At 52.0% G+C, this 25147-nt stretch overlaps 1 protein-coding gene across 2 annotated transcripts in view; it reads left to right on the top strand.

The window, feature by feature from the left end:
- RXRA (retinoid X receptor alpha) overlaps window positions 1-24598 on the top strand; it is a 105164-nt gene extending 80566 nt beyond the window's left edge. Inside the window, exons 5-10 of one of the 2 annotated variants that reach the window (XM_027731669.2) lie at window positions 5025-5194; window positions 9487-9616; window positions 13685-13817; window positions 14915-15006; window positions 16772-16877; window positions 20521-24598. In XM_027731669.2, the coding sequence (XP_027587470.1) occupies window positions 5025-5194; window positions 9487-9616; window positions 13685-13817; window positions 14915-15006; window positions 16772-16877; window positions 20521-20668 (779 nt within the window). In that variant the 3' untranslated portion in view covers window positions 20669-24598. The remainder of the gene's footprint in view (window positions 1-5024; window positions 5195-9486; window positions 9617-13684; window positions 13818-14914; window positions 15007-16771; window positions 16878-20520) is intronic. The other variant, XM_039379607.1, reaches the window with a different exon arrangement.
- Window positions 24599-25147: the final 549 nt, after the last annotated feature.

Genomic DNA, 25147 nt, shown 5'->3' on the forward strand with positions numbered 1-25147 from the left:
GCTGAGGCTCTTCTGCAACCCACGGGATGAGACACTTTGGATCCTAAAGAGAGAGAGGTCACCAAGAGGCGTTTTGGACACACGGGGTTCCGTGTCTTGCTGTACCATGGCCTGGGGAAGTGCAGATGGGCTGGAGAAGCTCGAGATGAAAAATGACAGCGACTACCCTGAGGCAAGTAAAGACCAAATCAAGCAGAATAACACAGGAGCCTCTTCATCAGGTGCCATGGAAAACACAGGCTTCTGTCCTTGGCTCGGCTCAGACATAGCTGGAGGAGGTGGGGCTGCCTCTCCGAGCTCCCTGACTACAACATCTTTTTTTTCTCCTCAAGTGGATTGCAAGGTTCAAATGCTTCCCTTATGCTTAGAAAATCAGACTGGAAAAGCTCTCAGCCATACGAGTCTCCTTGAAGAAAAACAAAAGCGTTGGCACGGCCGTGAACACGGAGGAGAGCGCAGGGAAGCTCAGCTCTGGAAACATGGCATGGCTGGGGGAGCCACAGCTTGGGGCTGCTTTGCCTTGCAGGAGAGTGTTTTTTTGGGATGCAGCGAGCAAAATGCCTGGCTCACATCCCGTTTTTTGGATAGGCCCACGCTGTTGATGAAATGCTGAGCCACCCTCATGACCAGAAAAATCAGCGTTGTTGGGAACAGCACAGTCCTAAGAGTGGATCTAACACCCACAGTCTGAGAGGGAGATGAAAGGACGGGGACACCTGCTGCTCTCCGTGGCTTCCCTGCATCCATCCGAGCCAAACCCTGTGGTTTGTCCAGACAAACCTGTCTGCTGAGGCGGGAATTGAGGGTGATGGGAGTCAGGATGATCACACTGGTGTTGCAGAGCCCTTGCCAGCTCTTCCCTCCTCCTGCTCTCAGCAGCGGGATGTGTTGCCAGCCCTTCACCTCCTTATCACCATCTCACTGCAGCAAGAGCAGGAGGGCCCAGCTGAGGTTTGGAAAGGTCTTTAGAGGTCATGCTGTCAAGTGCCTTGTAATCACAGGCACTCTGTAGTTTAATCCTCTTCCCAAGGTTCTCTTGGACAGCAGCTGGATGTCTCTTTGCCCACACAGCAAAGCAGGAGGGCACAGTGCAGAGGGGGGGGCACAGGGAAATCCAGCAGAAGCAACAAGAACCAAATGGTATAATGATCCTGGTTTCTAAATTTTACTGTGTTACAGGGATGGAGCACCATCCATCCCCATGTACAAGGACTTCTGGGAAGCCAAGAAGAACGAGGTGTTCCCATTTCAATACTACCAGACAAGCTGCCATGCAGCTGCCACATTTGTATTTCTCTCTTTAAAACTATAAATAAAGAACAAACCCACAAAGAAACCCAGTTCCCACACCAAGTCCATTTGAAAAATGTATTTTTGTCATCTCCAGTGTGGTTTATTTGACTAATCTCAGGGGGGAGTGGACTCCAGAGATGAGATCCTAGATCATTATGGTGAGCGGTGTCCTCACTGCTGGAGATTTTCCTTCATACAAACATCTCATATTTCATGATTAAGAAAAAATACTTGCCCTTCTTTCCTTCCTCTGCCCTGTGTGCTATTTTTTCCCTACATCTCAAGAAACAAAGTCCTTGTTCTTTTTCTGAGATGGTGATGGTCCCTCAGCATCTCTGCTAAGAAGGAGCAACAGCTTGTCAGGTCCTCAGTACCTCCAGGGAAATGCTGATTGCAGGAAATTCAGGCATCTTGTGCCTGTGGAGATGGGAGACATGGAGGACTCTGCTAAGAAGGTGTGTCAGTGACTGGCAGCTCTTAGACACTTCTCCCTGCTCCTTTCACCTTGGATGTGCTCTCTGAGCTTCTGAAGCAAGGATGGCTGCACCTGCAGGGAATTCCAAGTCTTGGAACCCACAGAATCCCAGAGTTTTGAATGCCAGCTGCAAATACCTTCACCTTTCAGGACAACTTGTTGGGCTTTCTGCCCCTGGAGCCGTAGGATGCTTCAAGGTGTATCTTAAATTAGGAAAATGGAGACACAAAGTTTGAATTCAGCCTCTGGATCCTAAAGGGGGACATTGGGAGTGCCACACATGGAAGAACAAGGTGACAGTAAGATGATTGCTGGAGTGGAGTTCATGTGTACCCCAAGGCCAACCACAGAGCTGTGGTAGGAGCAAACCTGTTGCACACATGAAGAATGAAGCTGTTGCCACTTCATTGCTGGAGCTGCCTGTAGGGAGAGAAAACAGCATCTACAACTGAGTCAACAGCCTCACAGGCATCCCTGAGAGCTGCATCCATCAGCCAGGGCCGGGCAGGTGTCCTGCATCATTCCCAGGTGGGGTTCACAAACACCTAAGGAGCGGCGGAGCTTCACGTAGTGCAGTCACCTGCTCCTGCAGGTGCACACCTTGGTGCAGACCTGTGCATGAGGCATCATCCTCGGGGGAAAGGGGGATAACAGGGTCTCTGAGCTCAGTGTTGGGAAACAGCCAGTGCTTTCCTGCAACCCAGAGAGCCAGGGATGGGATGGGATGGGATGGACGGGGGCGATGGCAAAGTGATGCCCAGGCTGGTCCTGCCTTTGGAGAAGGCTGGCTGGGCTTGGAAACACGGGGGTAGCAAAGCAGGTAATGCTCTCCCCGGCAAGAACTGGGTTTATCTTTGGATACTGGGTGGGAATACACCATCTGCTCTGCCCGGGGTGTCACTGCTGCCTCAGGCAGCTGGGACGGGGCGAGTGTTGGGATTGCGTGGGGCTGAGCTGGGATGAGTCAGCTGTCCCCTGACCAGCTCCCCAGCGAGATGCAGCACCAATTTTCTGGTGTAACAGCTCAAAGCAGAGATCAATAGGAATAACTACTTATGTGTATAATCTCTTCCCATCTGTCTCTTCTGTCTGTCGTTTGTATCAGCTGGATTCAGCCTAATCACAGGCCAGAGCTGTCATGATGGACTGTAAGATTCTCTCTCCTATAACCCCTGAAGTGTCTCTGATTCTTCGTGCCAGGAATGTGGCTGTTGGCTTTGGTGAGGTTGAGATTTGCAGATTTAAGGCTTTAAGTGACCACTGTCTCCCCAGACCTCTGTGATGCTTTCCCACAAATCCCACTGTCCAGCACGAGGGTGAGTTTTTGGGGCTGACACCCCAAGTGATGGAGGTGGTTGATCTCAGAGCAAGGAACCAACTTTGCACCTTTATCCTTAAGACCTACTGTGACTGTGCATCAGAATTTTGGCATTTAAGTCATTTTATAAGATCCCATTTGTTGAGGGTTTGCCTTTCTCTCAGGCTTTTCTGTTATTTAGTAGGTGTTTTATCTCTTCTAATGTGCCCAGAGGAGTTTTGGTGCATCTGTGCTGTTGAAGAAGGGTTGACATTAAGGAAAAATTTCTATCTTTTTGACGCTTGAAGAAGCAGGAGTAGGGGTGGGGGGTGAAATTTAAGCAGGGTTTTATGTTGGCCTGAAAAAGAAGAATCCGTGCCAGACAAGAGCCAGATGGACAAAAGCCACGACACAAATCTGAGCCCTTGACAGCAGCAGCTTACCTGGCTCTGGCAGCCTGAGCAGAACATGTAACGTGGGCCTGGGGAGCCTCTGCAGCCCATAAACTTCAGAGCAAAAAATAACCCCTTGCTTTTTTGCATGACAGCTTTCACATGGAAGGAGTGTGAGCACTGTTGATGTGCAGCAAACAGCAACACTGCGGGAGGGGAGGGAGAGCAGTGGGAATCAGCCCCAGGAGCTGGGTTAATGGGATCAGCATCCATATAGGGCTCGTTTAGCATGTGTCTTAATTTCCTGGTTTGTAAGGAATGAGTTTTATACTGCAGGTTTTATTTTTGCACTTGGCATAGAGCTGGACCCGCTGATTGCCTAAAAAGCCTCCTTGTGTTACAGACAGCTCTGATTTCCCCCAAATAATGCTGTGCCCCCGCTGCTTTCCCTAAACATCACATAACCAACTTCAAATTCAGCAGAGAGGGAAAGTGTTGGGATAATTGTCAGTAAATAGCAAGGCTTTTACCTTACTGAGTGTGTCATTCAGTCCTCAGCAAAGAGCTGGGCAAGCTCAGGGAGTTGCCTCTCATGGCCAGTGATGGATCTCCTGTTGCTGGGGCTGTTCTCAAGTAGACTGAGCTAAAACAAACTGTGAAAAACAACAGTGTGTGGAAGAGTGTGGGATTTAGGGTATATGACATGATGATGGAGAAGGAGATAGTTCCCACTGTAACTGCATAAAGCTCCTTCCCAGGTGTAGGGAAAGTGTGTGCTGGTTTCAAAGGGAGGTCATTAATAATAATGTTATTAGCATCTAATAAGTGTTTTTCATCTCTGTGCTGCTCAGACATAACTCATCAGCATGTGACAAGCTTCTGGCGAGGTTCCTCCTGCCACACAGGATTTGGGACAGGTCTCTCCTGTCTGTTCAGAGGTTGCCCCGAGCCAAAGGCAGGGTGGTGGTTTGCATGGAGCTCCTGTCCCACGGGAGCACCATCCTGCCACGGAGCCCTGCTCAGCCTTTGGCATCACTGGGAGCTAGAGAGGTGCATGACATGACCTCCATGGGAATAACAGCCTCAGAAGATGGTTGAACTCTGGATTTGTGCTTTTAACTGACCAGTTTCTTTTTTCTTTAGTATTCCCTTATTGTATGACCTCAGCTATCCCTTTCCCACTCCTGGGGTGACTTGCCATGTTGCTTCCTTTGCTTTTTTTGTCTTTAACCTTTTTTTTTCCAGGGCCTCCCCCTCTGCAGAAATGGGATTTTTCCCAGCAGAGGCCAGGTCCAAGCAGGATCCTCCCTTGCCACACTCCCAGGGGGGCACACAAGAAGCAGCTCTCCCAGGCTGGGGCTGCCTTGGTGTCTTCCCCAAACCTCACCTCACCTTGAACCCAATCCTGAGACCCACTGACCACACTGGTGGGAGAGCAAGACCTCAGATGTCTGTGTGATCCTGCAGGTCTGAGGATGCTCTGGGATTTCATGGCTAAATAACACCCATAGCTCCATGGAGCCTGGAGACCCCAGAGTGACACTGTCCCTCCTCTGTCCACTTGCAGCTGTCCAGGAGGAGAGGCAGCGGGGGAAGGACCGCAACGAGAACGAGGTGGAGTCGACAAGTAGCGCCAACGAGGACATGCCTGTGGAAAAGATCCTGGAAGCTGAACTCGCTGTGGAGCCAAAGACAGAGACCTACATCGAGGCAAACATGGGCCTGACGCCGAGCTCGGTGAGGCACCTCCTCCCCCTGCCCACTTAGGGCACGAGGGGTGGCTGTGGGGCATCAGGAGAGGCTGACCATGGGTACAGCCCTGAGCCTGGGGCACAGGGGGGTTGTCCTGTGGGAGAAGAAGGAGCTCAGAAATGCAATCCTTGCCTCTGCTGTACACTCCGTGTGTGAGCTCAGATGGAAGCACGTGGAAAGCAGACCCAGCAGCCACCAGCATTGGTACTGTTCTATCCCACAGCCACAGGGAAGGCACAGATACTGTGAGGCGTAATTAGAAGGGCTCGCAGAGAAGATTTTATTTTAATTAACAGCCCTCAGTGCTAAAAGGCAGAAAGACACTCCATGCTCTGAAGAGCTCAGAGTCCAATGGAGCCAATAAACAGACCTGCGTGGCTGAAGTGCAGAGAGATAAGAGCTGTAAACTGAGGGTGTGACTTTTCAGAGGCAGAATTACACAGCTGCTTGGCTCTGAGAAGAAAAAAGCTGCACAAATTTGCCTAGAGATTTGCTTTCATGTTCCTTTCCTGTTTAGAAACTTGCATTATAACTGGGCCTGCTTGGAGCATCTGGGCTCTAACAGGACCTTGTGTAAACAGGAGAGAGATGACAGGGAAATAGGACAGGGCTTGGAGCATCCTGGTCTGGTGCAATTTTTAATGCTCTCTGCTGGGTGTCTGTGAGGCTGAGATGATGAAATGCAGCTATTTCTAGCAGGTGGAAGGGCTCTGCAGTATTTATGTTCTGCTACAATAATACTTCATGTCTTCTTTTATATGAGGCTTGGAGGGTTGAGTCAGAAATACCTCCATCCTTGCCCATGGCATGATGGAATGAGATGATCTTTAAGGTCACTTCCAACCCAAACCATTCTATGACTGATTCTGCTTGGTGGGGCTGGACAAGAGATTTCAGGTTCAGGCTGCTCCTAAGTCTTAACTGGCTCTGGGTGATGCTCTTTTTGGCCTTCACCTGCAAGGACACCTTATGGCTGGATCCCTTAGGTGAGGCTTTTCAGTGAGTGTGGTATGGATAGGGCTGATTTGGACACTCGAGGCTTCCTGATGTGGACAGAGCCAGTTCCTCAGTGAAACTCTCCAGAATCAGATACAGGGTGTGGCGCTCACCTGCATTTGAGAGGAGGGTCCCATCACCATGAAGCCGCAAGGGACTTTTTTGGTTTTGGAGGAAGAGGCAGCAGTTAGTGAGGGGCTCAGAGAGGCTCTGGCTGCTCTCAGGATTAAAAACACTTCAGGGGAGTCGGAGCCAGCGTTGTGCTGACTTGAAAACAAACCCCAGAGAGCGAGCTGAAATAAATGGCTTCGTCTGGCACTGCGTCTCCTCAGCCTCTTGTAGCAAATTGAAAGCTGGTTCCTGCATAATTCAACACGCATTACTGTGAACAAGGATGTGTGTTGCATCTAAATAGAAGCAGGAGGCTTGTTGAAATGCCCTATTATTGTCAGGCGGCTTCTGCCGATGAGGTGACATTTGTAGCAGGTTTAGCAGATGTGTGAGATCAGCAGCTCCCAGGGACGAGGCCACTGGATGAGGCAAGGGAAAGTGGAGGAGGAACCATCCTCCCAGCCCTCCCCTGGGAGCCCAGGTGATGGAAAGGCAGACAAATCGAGTCCCTGATAGACAGGGGGTAAAACACAAGCTGTTTGCTATTAGCCTGGTGTGTTGGGTCCTTTGGTCTGTGCCTCTGCACCTTAGTCCATCTACAATGAATGCTTCTGGTAACCTGCAAGGACATTTCCACCTGGCTGTACCAGGTTGGGATGGAGGTGACAGGGTGATGTAGGAGTTAACACCCTCCTCTCCCACATGGAATCATAGAGTAGTTTGGGTTGGAAAGTTCAAGATCACCCCTGCCATGGGCAGGGACACCTTCCACTAGCCCAGGTTGCTCCAAGCCCTGTCCAGTCTGGCCTTGAACACTTCTAGGAATGGGTCCACTTCTCTGGGCAACCTGTGCCAGTGCCTCACCACCCTCACAGGAAAGAATGTTTTCCTAATATCTCATCTAAACCTACCCTCTTTCAGTTTGAATCCATTCCCCCTTGTCCTGTCACTACATGTTCTCATGCCTGTGACTGTCATCTTGTGCCATGGTCCCCTGGCTACTCTTGGAGCAGGTACCTGTCCCTGGACAGTGAGGATGGGTTTTCCTCTGCCCCATGTCCCTGGCTACTGGGAATCTGTGCTCCTGTGGTGGAAGCACCACCGTGGATGGGCTCCTGGCCTCTGAAAGGCAGAGTGTGTAACTGAGAGGTGTTATCCCCATTAGCTCTTAATTGGCCTTTGATGTCTGGTTCCAAGTCACCAGTTTCTGGAAGATGTCCCCAAGCTCCAGTTTTCCAAGGAGATCAAGTGCCCTTTCATTTTGTCACACTCCAGCACCCTGCCCTTGCTATTTACTGCAGGAGGGGATTTGCTTTCCATGCACAGGGAGGGTTTCCAGCCCCTCTGTGCCCAGGCAGGGCCCTCTGGATCTGCAGGGAGGATACTTTTAGCTGCCTCTCGCTCTACCATGATTAAGTTCTGCCAGGAAGCGCCGTGGTGGTTCCAGGAATTGCCATCTGAGGTGTAATTAAAGGCTGGGCCCCTCGCTGAGGCTTTGGACAGAGCACCAGAGGTTGGGTACATCTGTGCTGCCCACAGACCCCCAGTGACAGCCTGGGCTGGGGCACCTGCAGCCCACCTTGTGGGTCCTAGAGATGGTGACAACCTGCCCAGAAGCCACCCCTGATAAAAGCTTTGGCAAAAACATCTTCCTTGCCTAAAATACCCCTTTTGTGGGGCTGTGCAGGCACATGCTGGGTCAGGTTGTGCTGGAGCATGGGCTCTCCCATAGGTCATGTCCCCTCTGGGGCACACAGGGCTCCATCCCCATCCCACGGGAGCCAGGACGCCGGGTTTCTCCACCTGGCTGCTCCAGCTGACCAAACTGAGATGGCTTGAGGTTGGAGACATTCCTATAGGCTGCACCACAGGTGTTCCTTCTCACCCTTCCTGAAAACGCCTCTAAATGCCAACATTCCCTGTGCTTCCAGCGAAACAACCCTGCAAAGCTCCTCCTCACACCTCCTCCTCACACCCAGTTTAGCGATTTCCTGTTGTCCAGAGGGAAATCCCATCTTTTCTCCCTCTGCCAGGTAAAAGCCTCATCCCTACTCACATCTCCCTCCCCAGGGGAGAGCCTCAGCTCCCTGGGAGCTGCTGGAGAGGGGCAGAGCAGGGGGGCCCGTCCCCACGGCAGTGCCAGCCCGTGCCCATCCATCTCTGCACGCAACAGCTGAAAATACCTCAAGGCAAGTGCCCTGAGCTTGCCAGATCCTGGTTATTTTAAGCCTGGAGAATGGGAGATGGTGGCCATGAGGCAGAGAGTTTGGGTTTGCTGCCAGGGCACAGCAGAGAGGACTGGGCCAGGGTCTGGGGCAAGGCTGTGGGGGGCAGGAGGGTGACTGAGCAGCGTGACCCTTGTTTGTCCAGCCTGGGAGAGGGGTTTGCTGTGGCACAAAGTGGTGAGGAATGGCCTTGCAGGGGGAGAGGTTACACTGGTGGTCGTGTCTGCTCTGCCTCTGAATTCATACCCCGTTCCCCCTGCAGTCCAGGGGTGAAGTAAACACTGCTCCTTCTGGTTTGGAAACTGCTCTTTTAAGGACATGGAAGAAAAATAATTGTACAATCCAGGCTGCTGGATATCAGCAGGGATTACAGTGGGAGATGTGGAAGGGCTCATACATCCCTGTCCAGAGAGGTAAACCCTACACACACACTTGTACCAGTGAGCTCTGCCTCAGTCAGGGTTAGACAGGCTCTTCCAGTTCCTAATCACAAACCCACTTGAGCTGTTAGCAGTTCCTTTAAACAGGGATTTGGTGTGTTTAGGCTGACTGTCCTCCTTGAGAGCAGATGGTTTTTGTTACTGGATAATATTTCAAAGGAAAGGGGTTTTCTCTTTTTTTCTGTAATGCCCCCTCTGGTGCTGGTTTATCGAGCTGGGAGATGCTGGCATGGGGAGCCTGCCCTTCCCTGGGCTGGAGGTCCTTTGATTCATCAGTCAGTGTGATGGATATTGGTTCTCAGCACTCCCAATTCCCGCTTTGGAGCTTGCTAAAAACTATTAAAACCCATGTGGTGGAGAGGCCAAATCACCTCCTCTCCCTGTGACTGATAACATCCACCTCGGGGGTGGCAGGGAGGCAGAAAGCCCCCTTCAGCTGCTGCTCCAGCCTCTCCTCTCCTTGCTCTGCCTTCTCCAAGCCTTTCCATTTTCTTTTTTCTGGCAGCCCAATGACCCAGTGACGAACATATGCCAGGCAGCAGACAAACAGCTCTTCACCCTGGTGGAGTGGGCCAAGAGGATCCCCCACTTCTCCGAGCTGCCCCTGGACGACCAGGTCATCTTGCTCCGAGCAGGTGAGTGAGATGGGAGTGCTGCATCTCACTGGGACAGGTACTGCCCTTAGATTTAGGACCTGGCAGCTTGAAAGCCTTTAACTGATTCTGAGTAACAGCCTCTGACCGTTCAATCTCTAAATAGGATTTAAAAAGCCCCAAGGGACACGTGTTGCTGAGTGGGATCCAGAACGTGGCACCAGCTGCCAATCAGCTGAAAAATGGCCTGGCTTCATCTCTCATGAGTGAGGGGCTCAGAGATGGGTGCTGGGTGATTTAAACTAAGAGACTTAACACTCTGCCTTCCTCCCAGGCTGAGACTTGAGAGGCCAAGTGGGCTTGGGCCTCCATGAAATTTCATCCAGCTAAAATGTTTGATCATAATTAAAACCAGAAAGGGGAGAAAACTATATCGCCCTCCTTCTCCCACCCACCAAGATGAAAATAAAATTCTCTGGGCTTATTTTAAATTTCCTTGTGCAGCAGGGGGGCTGCAGGATTTGGGAGGTGGAAAGCAGTTTGCTGTAAAAAGGGTCTTCCCCCATCGAGTGAATTCAAGCCCCTGCTGCTGTACAAAGATCGTGGAGGGCAAGAAATCAGAGCAGAGCTCAGTGAGGATGTGTTTTAGGCATGAAGCTCTTTGTAAGCTGGGGACTTTGAAGTCCCTGGCAGTTTTAAAAGTTCCTCTTGTTTCCCCAAAATTCACTTTTGTAGGGAATTCAAGAGGAGAGAAGCCTGCAGAGTGTGGCTCCTCTCTCTGCACCCTTCTGACCTCGAGTCTCTGTAGAGAAGATGCTGCTGATCCACCTTGATGGCAGCATTCTGACTTTGTGTTCCCCCAATAAATCCCCATGAAGTTGGGCAGAAGAGTGTTGTAAGGACCAAGTGCAAGGTATTCACATCAACACAAAACATAGGAACTGTTAGAACTCTTTGGGTCCAAGGTCTGTCCAGGTTGCTTCAGGAGAAGCTGTAGGGACTCTAGGGTAGGAAGGTGATGGGATCAGTGTTTTCCCATTCCCACCACACCAACTCTAGCTACCATTCTGTTTTTTAAGGCTGACTGTAGCCCAAGTGCACGAATCTTTAAACTTTGTGCAACTTTTTATTGACTGTCAGCCAGTACCTTGGCCCTACACACAGATACCCCGTTCCCCTCACAACCTCTCTGACATCCTTGACCTCAAGAGTGTCTGGTTGTTTAAGTCACACTGTTTACTGGTGTGTGTTTTCCACTTATTTTACTGAAAGGGGATTTTTATAGTCACAGCTCATCTAGTAGTCTGGGAATGAAAATTTTAGGGGGGTTATTCTCAGTGCAGACTTGGCCAGGTCCTGCACCCTCCCAGGATAACTCCTGCAACCCCTTGGTGAAAGTGCTCCTCTGGCTTTTCTGTGGGTGTGAGTATTGCCAGAGCTGGCTCCAGGCCCTCTATGGAACGTACAAAAATGTGTTTTTGAAGAGGGTCTCTAGAGCCTCTCGTGAGAGTGGATGAGCAGGGAAGCATCTCTGCAGGAATCTTTGAGAGCTTCCTGCAAATATCTCAGGGAAGAGCTGGATTCAGACCAGATTCCCTTTGTGAAGAGGGACCAAAACCCACAACAACAGCTCCAGGTTTTCCTTTCTCTTTAGAGGGCAGCTAATGGAAGCTGAATGTTCCTGACCTGATGTTCTCCCCCTCGGGGCCACTCCATGGGCAGGAGCAGAGGGGCTGCAGACCCCGTCACATCCCAAATTTCATGGTGGCTCTAACCCCATGGGAACGAGGTTGCTGAGCACCTGCAGCAGCTCCAGTGGGCTCCCTGCTCTGAGTGTCTCTTCCAGGGCCTCAGATAACCTCCCCCAAGTCTTTTAACCAGTGGCTCTATGTATTATTGAGTGTGGAGAGCGGCCTGCTGAGAACAGCTGCCCATGAAATATTAAGGTATTAAAATTCAGCTAAGAGCGTCAGTCAGGTTCAGTCATGCATCCTGGGAGGCAAAATAAGTGGAGCACACATCTTTGGAGGAGCAGTGCTGGATGGGCTGGCAGCAGCTCTCCTCAGATCCTGAATCATTTAAAAATATTCCCTCTCTGAGCTTTTTGGAGGGGAAGGAAACCTGACTTTTTAAGCCTGTTTTTCCCCGTGTTTTCTCGTTTCCAAGCTTGCTAGGGCTGAGACAGGAATAGCCTGATGTTTTCTCAGCCTGGCAGAGGATGCTGAGCATTATATCTCTGCAGCTGCAGTTGGTTTTGTAGGGCTGGTGGGGAAACTTGGCAGTGAGGTGGATTGTCACGATGGTCACTGCGCTGCCAAGGTGCCTTCCCTGTCCCAGAGGAGCCAAAGCATCCCTGGAGGCTGCACAGCCACCTTGTGTGGTGAGGAAGGAGTCACACAAATGGAAGAAATCTGCTCTGCTTCTTCAGAGCTTGGGCTCAAATGCCAAAATCTTGGAGTAGACTTGTTTGGTCTCTTAACTCAAATTTTCTACCTGTGGTTACACCTAATATTTCCTGCTTGTCTCTATTTTGTGAGCTCTTTGGGGATGTTCTGGTGAAAGGACCATGTAGAAACAGCCTCCCCGTTTCAGCTGGAACATCCCAGCTCTACATGGGAATAATTTAGCTCCTTCCCTGGAATAAGCCCAGCTTGGAATGGATGTTGTGAGCCAGCTCTGGTTTTTGTTGGTTGGAGCTGCATGTGGAGCTGCCGTGGGTCTGTGTGTGATGGCTGGTGGGAGGCACCCCTGGCACCTTCCCGTGGGTCTGGCTCTGGGAGTTCCTCTTCATCCAGGGAACACAGTTTCTTCAGGCTCCTGGTGCAGTCCCACATCTTCTCCTCCGTTCTCCTTGGGTTTCACAGTGTTGCAATCCCTGTGAAAGTGCCAGGCCTCACCCAGTAAATAGCCAAATAAACGTTCCCGTGATTGGGGTGGAAACATCCTGTGGCCACTTAGGAAAGAGTGAACTTTATTCCTTGTCAACATTTCTAATGGCACAACCCATGGCTGCAGCAGTAGGTAAATACAGCACACATGGACCTTGTGTTTATTCCAGTCAGTGAGACGCGACGTGTTCCTGTGGCAGGAGGGGTGAAGGATTGTTGTGTTGCTTTTCCAGACTGGGAAAAAAAGACACCAAAGCCAAATATCTTGATGTTTCTGGACCCTGCCAGGCAGCCCTGTGCTCTGAACTCCAGGACATGTTCCGGCTGGGTAAATCAGCCACGTGACCGGTGTTGCAGAAGAACCGTCTTCTCTTCCCAAAAATGCTGCTCCTTGGTTGAAAGTCACCAAAATTTCCACCCTTCAAACTTTGCAGCACGTCCTCTGGTCGTGGCTTTGTTTCAGGCATTCTTGAACTGAGCCTGTGATGGATTTAGGAATTTAAAGAGGTGTTGGATTGGGAAGGGGAGCTGGAAGGTGGGGAGGTTCCATCTCCCTTCCCTTCCCTGTAACTAGGTCTGGGCTCAGAGGATGTGTTTCCTATATCCCAAAATAACATGTCCAGCAGATAATAAGACTAAAAACTGGTTTCCAAGCAGCTATGGAAGCAGTTCATGGAGCAGTCATGGACGTGGGACACCCCGGTGCAGAGAGCAGACACAATCCCTCCCAGTATTGACACAGCAGAAGCAGCAAACCCACAAGACAGAGTTTTCCTGGTCCCTTTTACAGAACTGAATGATAGTGAATGAACTTTCGTGCCCTGTTATGGCCTGAAAATGAGCCTAATTAACTGATAGAAAGCGTTGATAGGTGTAGAAATGCTGGGAGGCAGCGGGTGAGGGCAGAGGGGAGCACAGGGCTCCACACCCACACAGGAGGTTCACAGCGAGAGGAGCGGGCAGAGCTGTTTGCTGCCGTGTCTGCACGGTTTATAGAGGAAACTGCTTCCCTTATTAGCGTTATATTTTTAGTGCATTTGTTTCTTAATGGTTTTTTCCTTCCCTGACATCCAAGAAAAGGCTGGCTCCCCTCTCCCTTCCCACATCCAGCCACGCTCCTCCAGCACGTTCCTCCTCTTTTTAGCTCTGGGGAGGTGATTCTGATTCCCAGACCCGCTGAGGTGGCTCTAACCCGCAGCCTTGGTTGTTCTCTCCTCCCCAGGGTGGAATGAGCTCCTAATTGCCTCCTTCTCCCACCGCTCCATAGCTGTGAAAGACGGGATCCTCTTAGCCACCGGGCTCCACGTGCACCGGAACAGCGCACACAGCGCTGGCGTCGGGGCCATCTTCGACAGGTGGGCAGAGGGAGGGAGGATGGATGCATGGATGGATGGTTGGATGGATGGATGGGTGGATTGCATCTCAAAACACCTTGCCTGGACATCCCCATCTCTGTCTCTGCACCAAACTGCCTCCGTTCCCCACGTTGCAACCTCGGAGGAGCCCAGGATGAGGGTGTCCATCCCACAGCGTGCATGGAAGTGTTGTGGTCCCCGCTGCAGGCCAAAACATTAAATCCTCCTCTTAAACCTGCAAAACCCAACAGCCCAGAACAGGGAGAAGGCTGCCCAGTGCAAATCAAAGCCTCTTTCATGGGGTCCAGATGCCTTCTAATGTTACGAGGAGGCCACTCCATTGTTTCTTTTCATCTTTAATTGGACCAAGACGTGATTTTATTTTCACAATGAAAAGGCACCAAAAATACTCAGCAGGTTCCACGTGCGTGTCCCGAGGGCTCTTTAATCTCATGCTTTGGGAAAGTGTTTTAAAGCCAGACTTCCAGGGTGTTTGACCCACAGTGTGGCTCCAGACGCCGCTGAAATGCCGATTTCTCTGCCTGACACTCGTCTTGAGGCGACTTAGTCGAAAGCAAATCACCTTTGGTGCTGTGCCTTGCAAGGAAATTGTTCTTCAGACCTGGGTGACATCATTTGTTCCTGTGAGGTCATAAGTGCAAGATCATGACTTCCCTGCAGGATCTAACATGAAAAACTGGGCAATCAGTGGAAAATATTTCAAGACCGGCACCTGCGGTAGGAGCGAAGGGAGCAATAAAAATTACCGGCAGAGGAAATTACTTTTAGGTACCTGTTGGGGTGGGTTTTTATTATTATTTTTTATTTTTAGGCAGCTTTCTCAGGTGCCAAAGCCTCTCGGTGAATGGATGAAGCCAGTTTTTATGGCCCCTGTTGTACCTCACGGGAACTATTGGTGTTCCTAATGAGCTATTTTTGATAGAGGAGGAAGATGAGGCCACATCCTCAGCTGGTACAAGCGAGCACCATCCCCTGGCTTCGTTAACTGTGACCAGAGGAACTCACTCTGGCTCTGACACCTGGGTGTTCTCATTTCTCTTTAACACTGACGCCTGTGATTTCTGTGTCCTTTGCAGAGTATTGACAGAACTCGTGTCAAAAATGCGAGACATGCTGATGGACAAGACAGAGCTGGGCTGCCTGCGAGCCATTGTCCTCTTCAACCCTGGTACATGACTGTATCTTCTCTCCTGTGCCCTCTTGGCTGATGCTCTGTCCTTTTGGCACCTCTTCTTCCCTATAAATCTCCACTGCAAGTAGCTGAGGGCACCCCATTACCAAGGACAGGGCAAGAAGGAAGAGAGGCAAGGGTGAAAGCTGAATTAAGTGCTTCACAGGCTCTGCCACCTTACAGGCATGTCCTGTGTAGGTCAGGGGTGGATCTGGATCTGTGCCAGTGCTCTTATCCATTCCTCCCTTTCACAGAATCACAGAGTGGTTTGAGTTGGAAGCACTTTAAAGTTCATCCTTTCACACCCCGTGTCATGGACACCTTCCACTGCCCCAGGTTGCTCCAAGCCCTGTCCAACCTGGCCTTAAACACTTGCAGGGGCAGGCATGGCTTCTCTGGGTAACCTGTTCAGTGTTTCACCACCCTCACGGGGAAGAATTTCTTCCTAGTATCCAATCTAAGCCTGCTGTCTTTCAGTTTACAGCCATTCCCCCTCATCCTCTCAGCTTGCCCCCCTTTTAGAGTGACTCTGTGAGAAGAAAGTTCTAGTGCATGAGGGAATTATCCCTGAATCGAAGCAAAATTGAATGTAGACATCCTTTAAGAGAAAAGTACAGATTAGAGCAGTGCCAGAGCACGGACATTGTTGTCTCTGTTTCCTGATCTCATCATCCAGAGGGTTTTATTACCCGTGTTTCTGGAAAAGCCCTTCGCAGACCTGGAGAGGGTGGAAGACATGAAACGTGCTCATAAAATACACAAGAACTTGAACATCTGTCAGCAGTTTGCTTGGTTCCACAGACTCCAGGAAGGTTCATGCTGCTCGCTTTTCCCCCCTGGCCCAAGCTGCCCAAGGGAAGAAAAAGGTTCAGTGCCAGGGCTTGTCTCCAGCATTTTGGGGAGCAAATCCCTGTGCAGCAGGAGCCAGCTGGCAGCCTGCACATACCTGCACAGCTCTGCTCAGAGGGTGTCTCTGTATTTTAGAGCAGGTCAGTCCAGAGCAAAAAATCAGATGGAAGCCAAGGATAGACCTCCACATCCACAGCCACCCCTCCCCTCCCTTCCCTGCCCTCTCAGGAGCACAGTTTGTGCCCAAGCCCGGCTCCTTCCCTGGATTTTCCCACCAAACCCAGGCCAGGCCATTTCAGCAGGGTTTATTGCTGTTTCTTGGGTTTGTTTTTCTTCTTGGCTTTTTTTTTTTTTTTATTCCCTGCCCTCCTTGTAATCACCAGTAATTTATTGTCTGTAATTTGGGATTAGCCGTATATGGTAAAAGAAGGGGAATCTGGAGAGGTTCCCGTGGCACATGTGCTTGGGGATATCGATTTCTTGACTGTCCCTTTCACCCTACTAAAAACAGATCCTGGCTGTGTCACAGGGGACCTGCCAGAGCCGGGGCTTCTCCTTTAGCCCCAGCTCAGGGCTTGTGCTGGAGGGAGAAATCCCACAAGCCCAGGATTTAAGGGGGGCTTAAACCCTTCATATGAGGGACCACTGGAATGAGCCAAAACGGTTGGGGTGGGGATATGAAGCGGAATAAACCAGATCTGTAGTCACAAGGCAAACCTTTGAGGGCTCGAATGCTCCCCAGGAGTTGTTTGGTACTGCCCCAAACACCCAGGGCTCACACCCTGCATCCACACTCTGCCCTGGTCTGGTGGTGCTGAGCGGGATGGAGGGAGCTGGGGAGCTCATGGGGGGTCCTTGCCTGCCTGGAAAACCTGGAGATTTTTTGGCTGATGGTCTTTTTGTTGCCTTTCAGACTCGAAGGGTCTGTCGAACCCGGCCGAAGTGGAGGCGTTGCGGGAGAAGGTGTACGCGTCGCTAGAGGCTTATTGCAAACACAAATACCCCGACCAGCCCGGGAGGTGAGTCCCCTGTGCCCCGTCCTCCTGCAGCCTCACACCCCAGGGAAACCCCCTGCAAAGGGTGCTGCATCCTGGGGCAGGTCTGAGGGATGTCCTCGGGGTCGCACCAGCACACAGCTGCTGAGTCCCTTCCGTTTGGGGCTCTCTGTTCCCAGCTCTGCTCAGAGTGAACATTCTCTGCAGATAAACCCCTCATTTCTGCCTGTGAACGCCCTCAGAAAATCCCCCTGTGCAGTGCAGAGAGGTCCTTATTCCCACGCCAGTAAATCCATCACAGCCAGGACAAGGTGGGCAGACCTGAGGAGCCCCGGCTCCCGCGGCCGCAGCAGTGGGATGAGCACATGTGGGAAGGGGGTATCATTTCCCTTTTGGAAACCACGGAGAGCAAACCACAGCGAAAATAAGACTCACATGGAGTTAATTTTCGGTGGCAGATGAGCATCATTGCTGGGAAGTGAAAGCCTCAATTGATGCTCTTTTCTCCCCTCCCCGCCTCCCCCAATCCAGCTGGGAATGGGAGGGGGAATTAGGAATGCTTTCCTGGACCGCTCTGGAGCTGAGTGGGCGCATTTTCCCAGTTACAGCCTGAAGCTGGCAACTGCCAGTTAAGTTACTGACAGTTTTTTGAACAAGCAAGCAAAGCACTGGAAACTGCTACTGGTGCGTGGATATTGGGAAAAACAGCCCAAGCAACTGGGATTTGCATCCCACCTGCATTCCTGGTCTTGCGTGTCTGGATAAAAAGAAGGAAGCTCCCACAGCAGTGAATGCAGTGGGCAGATCATGCCTTCAGAAGTAATGTTGGACCTTCCTCCCTCCCCACTTTGGGTGCCACTCTGCTGGCAGATGAAGAAAGATGGGTTGTTAAGGGGCTTCTGGGGTGTTCTTGGTTGGCTTGTGGCAGGGAGAGTGAGGGTGAAGGTGCCAGTGAGTGCATTTGAGTTGTGGTGAGGAGGGGAAGTGAGGGATGAGCACAGTGCATGGAGCAGGGGTGGTTACCTCTCCTCCCCCAGGTGGTTTGTATGGACCCCAGGCCAACTCTCAAGCTGACTCCTCTTCCAAAAAGCGTTATTAAAATGCATTTCTGAAGCAAATGCAGAACCAGAGCCTGCATTTGGCTGTCGTGGTGTAGCAGAAGAGCTGTGCTCACAGCCAGCCATACCTGGAACAGGGAGAGCTGCCTTGGGAGTCATGGCCAGCAGCTCTCCTGGATTGTTCCCTGGTATCCACAGACAGGTTGTGGTGCCCTTGCACGTGCTGCTGGACAGGGGCTGGGCTGGGGCTGGGCTGGGGGTGGGCAGGGACTGTCACGGGGACAGCCCTGCTCTTCATCACCCAAACCACCGCCAAGCTGCTGTGCATGACTGAGCACAGTCACTGAGCCACCAGTTCAAACCAGTTCCCCAGGGCTCTGCCTCCATGCTCAGTGATGTGTAAGGGAGTGTTTTAAGTCCGGAAGCTGCACCAGGAGCTCTGGAGTTTAATCTCTCACTGGCTTTGATTGACCTTGGGCTGGGGACCTCTTTGTGTGATCCCCACACCTTTCCTTGGTGACCTTAAAGGTTTTGCATGCTGAGGGATGTCCTGAGAGCCGTGACCGGGCACTGCTGACCTCACCCCATGTCTCCTACGGTGCAGGGCAGGGGTGGAATAATCCCAGGTGGCTGGGGAGGGTTAACTCGTGGGCTGGGAGTCCGGAGTTGCACAAGAGCTCAACGAAGTTCTCAGGAACTCTCTCCATCCTCCTGGTCTCATGGCACAATGTGATCACCATCTGAGGCTGGAAACAAGTTCTTCCTGTGGTTGAGCAAACTCCTGCTCGAGCCATGATGGGTCCCCTCCCCTCTCCACGCTGTGGGATCACTGGGCTTCCCACCACTCCAGGTGCCTTCCAGTGCAGGGCTTCAGCTGAGTCCCCGGCCAGCAAGAGCTTTGGGAGCACCATGTAAACACCAGAAGAGAACTCCTCTGCAGCAGCAGGGCAGAGAGAGGCATTCCTAGGAAAAACCCACCCATGCTCCCCCCCTGCAGCCCCTGCTGCTCCACGGGGTGCCTACGTGACACCCAGCACCCGCAGGGAGTCAGGAATCAGGGCTGTTTTCTCCCCTCCCAGCCCCGGCCCTGGCACGTTGTGCTCCGGGCTGGTTATCTCACAGTTAAACATATCCGAGGGCTGGAACCATCATCTGGTTTGGTTTAAAGTGAAACTTCCTGAATGGGATGGTAGGACTGATTTGTTTTTCCTGGCTCTGCTCCCGCCGTTCTCGCCAGCTCAGCAAAAAAAAAAAAAAAAAAAAAAAAAAAAAAAAAAGAAAGTAGCGAGAGAGAATTGTGCATGCATGTGTAATATCTGTGTGTTTGTGCATGTCTCTATGTGTGTGTGTATTTTCTGGAGGGTCCCCTTCTCTCTGGGTCTTTGCTTATGTTCAAGCCCTGCTTTTTGTAGCAGGAAAAGTAAATAACTACACTCCTGGCCATTAAAGGGCTTTTTCCTGTGTGGGGATCACTCACTCAAGGCTTTGTACCAGGAGGTGGTACTGGGAGGTGAGATCCAGTTGCTGCCTGCACCCCAGGGCATGGGCAGGCAGAGTGGGGCCACCCCAGGGTGCTCCAAAGCACCCTGCAGGAACTGGTGGCTCTCTCCTGGCTCTGTAGCCTCTTGCCACCCTCAGAGCCCAACACACAGCAGCTTTTCCATGATATGGATCCATTGGGCTCATCTCCATCCCAGCTGGCTCCTACAGTGCTGCTGGCTCTCCCCAGCCCCCCTGGTTCTTCCCAGCCCTCCTGCCTGTCCTTCTGCCTGTGTCAGCTCTTGCTGGCATCACGGGGGTGACCTGATAGCATCTACTTCGGGCAGGGCAGGCTGGGGAGAAAGGGCTTTTGTTCCGCTGGGGCTCCGTACTGGGCCTGGAGAAGGGGAGCACCCCGTGTGCTGGATGGTTTGCAGGGCTCCTGCCAACTTCTGTGTCAAAGCCCTTGTCTCCTTCCATTGGCTTCACCCCCGAGGTGCCTGCAGCCCATCTGTCAGCCAGGTTTCTGCTGTGCCAGCAGCCCCAGGGCTCAGCTGCAGCTGGGGATGGCCAGCAGCCTCAGTGAGGGCTGGTGGAGCTGTCTGGGAGGTGCCCAGTGCCTGCAGGAAAGGGACATCACCAAGCCAAGTGCCAGCTAATGCCACTCACCATCTCCTCCATCCCCTTCCCAGCTGCTTGCCCTTTTCCCTGACCAAAGATCCAGCTGCTGAAGCTGTTTGCACCTCTGCCTGTGCCAAGGCTGGCCCCATGGTGCCTCCTCACCGTGGCTGTGGTGTGGGGACCCCACGAGCACCTCAGGGTGCTCACTGGGTGGTGATGCACATGCACCAAGCCAGTGGTGCACCCCAGTCCAGGGCTGACCTTTCATTTCTTGTTTTACCCTCCCAGCTCAGCTATGAGCACTGTTGTGGATATCCACCGTGGCTGCCTGATCTTCAAGGCTGGGGACATAATTAATGATTTCTCTGCACAGCTCTGGGTGTAGCCCCGTGTCTTTGGCAGCAGGAGGTTGTGTCTGACTCCCAACCCTTCTGAGCTTTGGGGGGCCGGGCAGAAGCGAGGCTGGAGGTGGGGAGGTGTCTGACCGTGCCGTGTCTCCTGTCCCCCAGGTTTGCAAAGCTCCTGCTCCGCCTCCCAGCCCTCCGGTCCATCGGCCTGAAATGCCTGGAGCACCTCTTCTTCTTCAAGCTAATAGGAGACACACCCATCGACACCTTCTTGATGGAAATGCTGGAAGCGCCCCATCAAATGACTTAGAGAAACTGCTGCTGGGTCAGTCCCTCGCCCGGCCGGGGGGTCCCGCGGGGCCCCTCCCTCCGCTTTCCTCCTCCGCCGCCGCCCCAGCCCGTCCCTCCCTCCTCACCCCAGCGCCGGAGGCACCGTCTGATCCGGGGGGGGACCCCCCGCCGTCCTCGCCTCCTCATCGCCTTCACCCCTGTCCGTTTGCTGTCACTGCTGCATCTCCAGACCTGCTCGCTGGTCCCCTGCGCTAGATGTAGAGAAGTGGGAGCGGAGAGAGCTCGCCACCCACCCCCTGCCCGGCCCCCGCCGTGCCATGAGTTTTGGGATGAGCCACCAGCCGGGCTTGGCATCACCCACCCCCCCCCTCCGTGGGTGCCCCGGGGCAGGAGCGGGGACGGGGACAGTCCCAGCCCTTTTGGGGGCAGTGGGGTTTGGACAAGCTGAGGGGAGTGGCTGAACTCGCCGGATTGCAGCTGGCTATTTTCAGAGGATGGAGTTTTTTTGAAAAAGAGAAGAGGAAAAAAAAAAAAAAAACCCAACCAAGAAAAAAAAAAAAAGAATTCTATTTTTGGTTTCTAACTATTATTAGTAGTCTCGGTAGTTACTTTGCGGAGGGAGAGGCGGCCCAGCCGTGCCCCGTGAATGAGTCACCCGTGGCTGCACAGAGTCTTCTCCTTCCAGTTCACAGCAGAGGATTTGGGATTGAGCTGAATCCCCCCCCGCTAAATAACAGGGGACCGGTGGCACAGGGAGCTGGGTCACCCTCTGTGCAGAGCGTGCACCTGAAAAATCCCCCTCTGCCATCCCAGAGGGCGACTGGGCATCGCTGCTCTTCCCAAAGATGCCTCTGCGCTGGGTGTGGAGCTGCCCACGCAGAAAGAGCCGGCTGGAGCACTTGCTTTAAGGCTGCCAGGGACTCCCTGTCACCCTACCCCAGCTCATGGGGGCCTGCTGGGACCCCTGCCCTCAGCACAACATCCCGGCATGGCCCCAGAATCCCAGCATGGCCCCAATATCCTGGCACTGCCCCAGCATCCCAGCATGACCCCACTCGGGGGTTTCGGCTCACCCAGGAGGCTGCTCCTGTTGTTTCAGCCGTGCAAAACACTGCAAGGCAACAATTAGTGGGAGTGCTTGGCCAGGCTGGTTAATTGCAGCTGTTAATTAGTGGTGAAGCAAGAACAGGGCTCCCCCTCCCCTGAATCTCCCCTGTGGGGCACAGATGTGGGGGCTGAGAGGTCCCAGCTGGGTGGGGAACATGGCAGCACCCACCCCTCCTCCTGTCTGGGATACTGAGAGCACCAAGAGCACCTTGGCTTTTGCACAGTCCTTTCCTTGAGTCTTGGTGTGACAGCAGGGAGATGGACAAGATTTTGGGGATTAGGGACACGGTCCCAGGAACGTGCTCACACCCCGCGAGATGGGATTCCCCAGGGAGCGTGTGGCGAGAGGTCAGCCAGGGATCATCTCAGCCCTCATCAGGGGTCTCCAGTGCCCCACCAAAAACTTGAGTTAAAGAAAAAAACAAAGCAGAGCAAGCGGTGAGGGATGTTGGGAAGGGTTTTTTTTTTCCCCTTGGCAGGATGGACTGTCCCAAACACACCGTGGGACAAGTGCTGCGAGCCAAGAATGAGGTGCCTGTGGTTGGCCTCTGGCCAAGGGCTTCCCCACCGCTTCCATGTCCTCTTGTGCTTTAAAACAACAAAGTATTTGCTCCCAAAGATCCTCTTCTTGCTCCCCATGGGTTGTGGCTGGTTGAAAACACCTCCTTCATGCCCGGAGGGGGGGTGGAGCAGCACCCACCACCTCACACCTCTGGTTCTGAGGGGACACAGTTGCCACCCGCCTGTTGTCATCCCGCCTGGCAGCTGGAGTCCCCAGCTCCATGCCCTGCAGCTCAGCAGGCCATCTCACTGCTGAAAAAACACTCAGGATTTCAGGTCAGAACTTCCCCCTCAGGCTGGCCCGAAGTGGCAAATCCGCAGCGGCAGGGAGAGTGTTTTGGCTGCGTTTCCCCAGCAGCCTGCATGCCGCCGAAAATATTATTAAACAGCTTCACCCTGCAAGAATTTGCCAAGAAAACTAGGCAAGAGAGATGAAATCTGGAAAGGGTGCCAGGAAACACGAGCAGGCTGTTCCCTGCCAGCGTGAGGCTGGCGCAGCCCTCGGGGGGTGCAGGGAGGTGTCGGCTCCCAGTGGAGCTCAGCCCGGAGCCCACCCAGCCCCTGGGCAGCCCCCAGGCCGGCTCTTCCAGCAGAAAGGAGCCTGGAACTTGCTTACCAGAAAGGATGAGGATGCTTTGGGAAAGTTGGTGGATATTGCACTAGAATAAACCCGCTGTCCTTCTCTGTTGGGTGGAACCACTTTTTTTTCCTGCTGGATGGCTTGGAAGGGGCTGCTTGGTGCTGGGTGCTGAGCTGTGGTGGCTGCAAGGTGCTGGGCTGCACGGTGGGAGCTCCTGTCCCATCCCATCTCGTCCCATTCCATTCCGTCCTGTCCCTTCCCATCCCATCCTATCCCATCTCAGCCCATCCTGTTCCATTTCATCCCATCCCATTCCATTCTCTCACGTTCTATCACGTTCCATCCCATCTTGCATTCCATCCCACCCCATCCCATCTCATGCATCCCATCCCATCTCATCCCATCTCAGGCCATTTAATCCATCATGTTCCATCTCATCCTGTTCCACATCATTCTATCTCATCCCAGCTCGTGTCATCCAATCTCATCCCATCCCATCACACCCTATCCATCCCATCCTGTGTCATCCCATCCCATTCCCATTAGCATTTGCCCTGATAAAATGCCATGGGCAGGGGGTATCCCCCACAGGCAGCGTGATGCCAAGGGGGAGGCTCCATGGGTTCCAGACTTCCCATCAGGATGTGCATCCCTGTGCCTCAAGTTTCCCTACTGGAGCAGCTCACAGCCTCAATCCATGCCCGTGGTGGAGGGGGGTTGGGGAAAGGCTGAGCCTTGTCCTGGGATTTCAGTTTTCAGCAGGTGAAGGGGAGTTGGGGTTCCCGGAACGCGGGTGATGAACCCCCAGGCCCCACCCCACCCCCTCCATTCCCAGCCCAGCCCTTCCCAAGGGAAGGAAAAGCTTTTGTGCATCCATAACATCCGCCACAGCAGCCTTAAAGCAATGTGCTTTGCATGAGTTTGAGTCTTTCATTTGTATTCTTTTCACTTTTTGGCTTTTTTTGTTGTTGTTGTCCTCATCATAATAACGCTGAGTATGGACGTGCTTGTTTGGAGAGGTGAGACATGGCTAGAGGGAAAAAAAAGGCACATTATCCACTAGAGAGGTAGGACTTTGATTAACCAGATCTTAGTACTCTTGCAAAAATCTGGTTTGATTAGGGTGATCTATTTCTAATTATTTTTTTTGTTTTGTTTTGTTTAAATTCCTTTTTGTTGGTGGGACAATCTTTAATTTTCTAAAGATAGCACAAACATCAGCTTTTCAGCCACCCGCTGCCACCCCGGATGTCCCCTCACTGCCTGTGCATGTTCCAACACAAGCCCTATCCCAAACCAATCTGAATCCAGCACATCCCAGGCCCCTCCATGAGGATGCTGAGGTTTCCCGGGCGCTGGAATGCTGAGCTCTGTGGCCAGGGGGGCCCCCAGGAGGGGAGGGAGGGGCGAAGGACCCGCAGCACCCGCGGGTGTACGACACCCACACCGACCCCCTGACCTCTCCACCCTGGGAAGGGGAGCCCTGGGCTCAGCTCCTGATCCTAAAAAAGGCTGGAGCTGGCAGGAATGTGGCTCAAGAGCTGATGCTGTCCCCATCAGTGAGGAGCGTGCAGGAGCTGGTTTAAGTTGCTATATGTGCGTGTGTATACATGTATGTACTGTAGATATATACACTGTATAAATACCCTCACTCACATATACAGATATTATAACTGTAGCAATTACAGACTTTTCGTGGTTTTTTGTGTTTTAAGTCGATTCTTTTTCCTATTTTTTTGTCCTCGCTTTTGTTGCTTTTCTTTTCTTTTTTTTTGGCTTTTTTTTTTTTTTTTTTTGCTCCCATTGTATCCAAATCCCTTTCCAAATTGGCAAATGCCAAATCTGGATCTGTTCCTCAGCCAGGAAAGCATCTATTTAAGATGCCTTTCTTTTTGTGGATTTTTGTTCTGTTTTTGTTTTTTCTTCGTTTTTTTTTTTCTTTTAAGCAGGGGTTTTGAGTAAAAAAAAAAATAGCTTTAGCAATCCCAATACTTAGTGATGGATGCCTTGGCTAGGGGATGCATAGATAAAAAAAAAAATAACATTAAAATTTAGAATGACAAAAAAAAAAAAAAGAGAAAACATAAGGAAAAAAATATCTAAAGCATCAATAAAGTTAAAATCTATTTTTGTACAAATGTAATTTTATCCCTTACCGTATTCTTGGATATTTTCTTTCTGGATTGTTTTGTTTCTTCTACAGAGATTGTTATAAACTCTCTCTATTTTTTCTCACTTTCTCTCTTTCTC

This window comes from Pipra filicauda, unplaced genomic scaffold, assembly GCF_003945595.2.
Source record: "Pipra filicauda isolate LSUMZ 115617 unplaced genomic scaffold, ASM394559v2 scaffold170_size1570365_pilon, whole genome shotgun sequence".
Lineage (NCBI taxonomy): Eukaryota > Metazoa > Chordata > Aves > Passeriformes > Pipridae > Pipra > Pipra filicauda.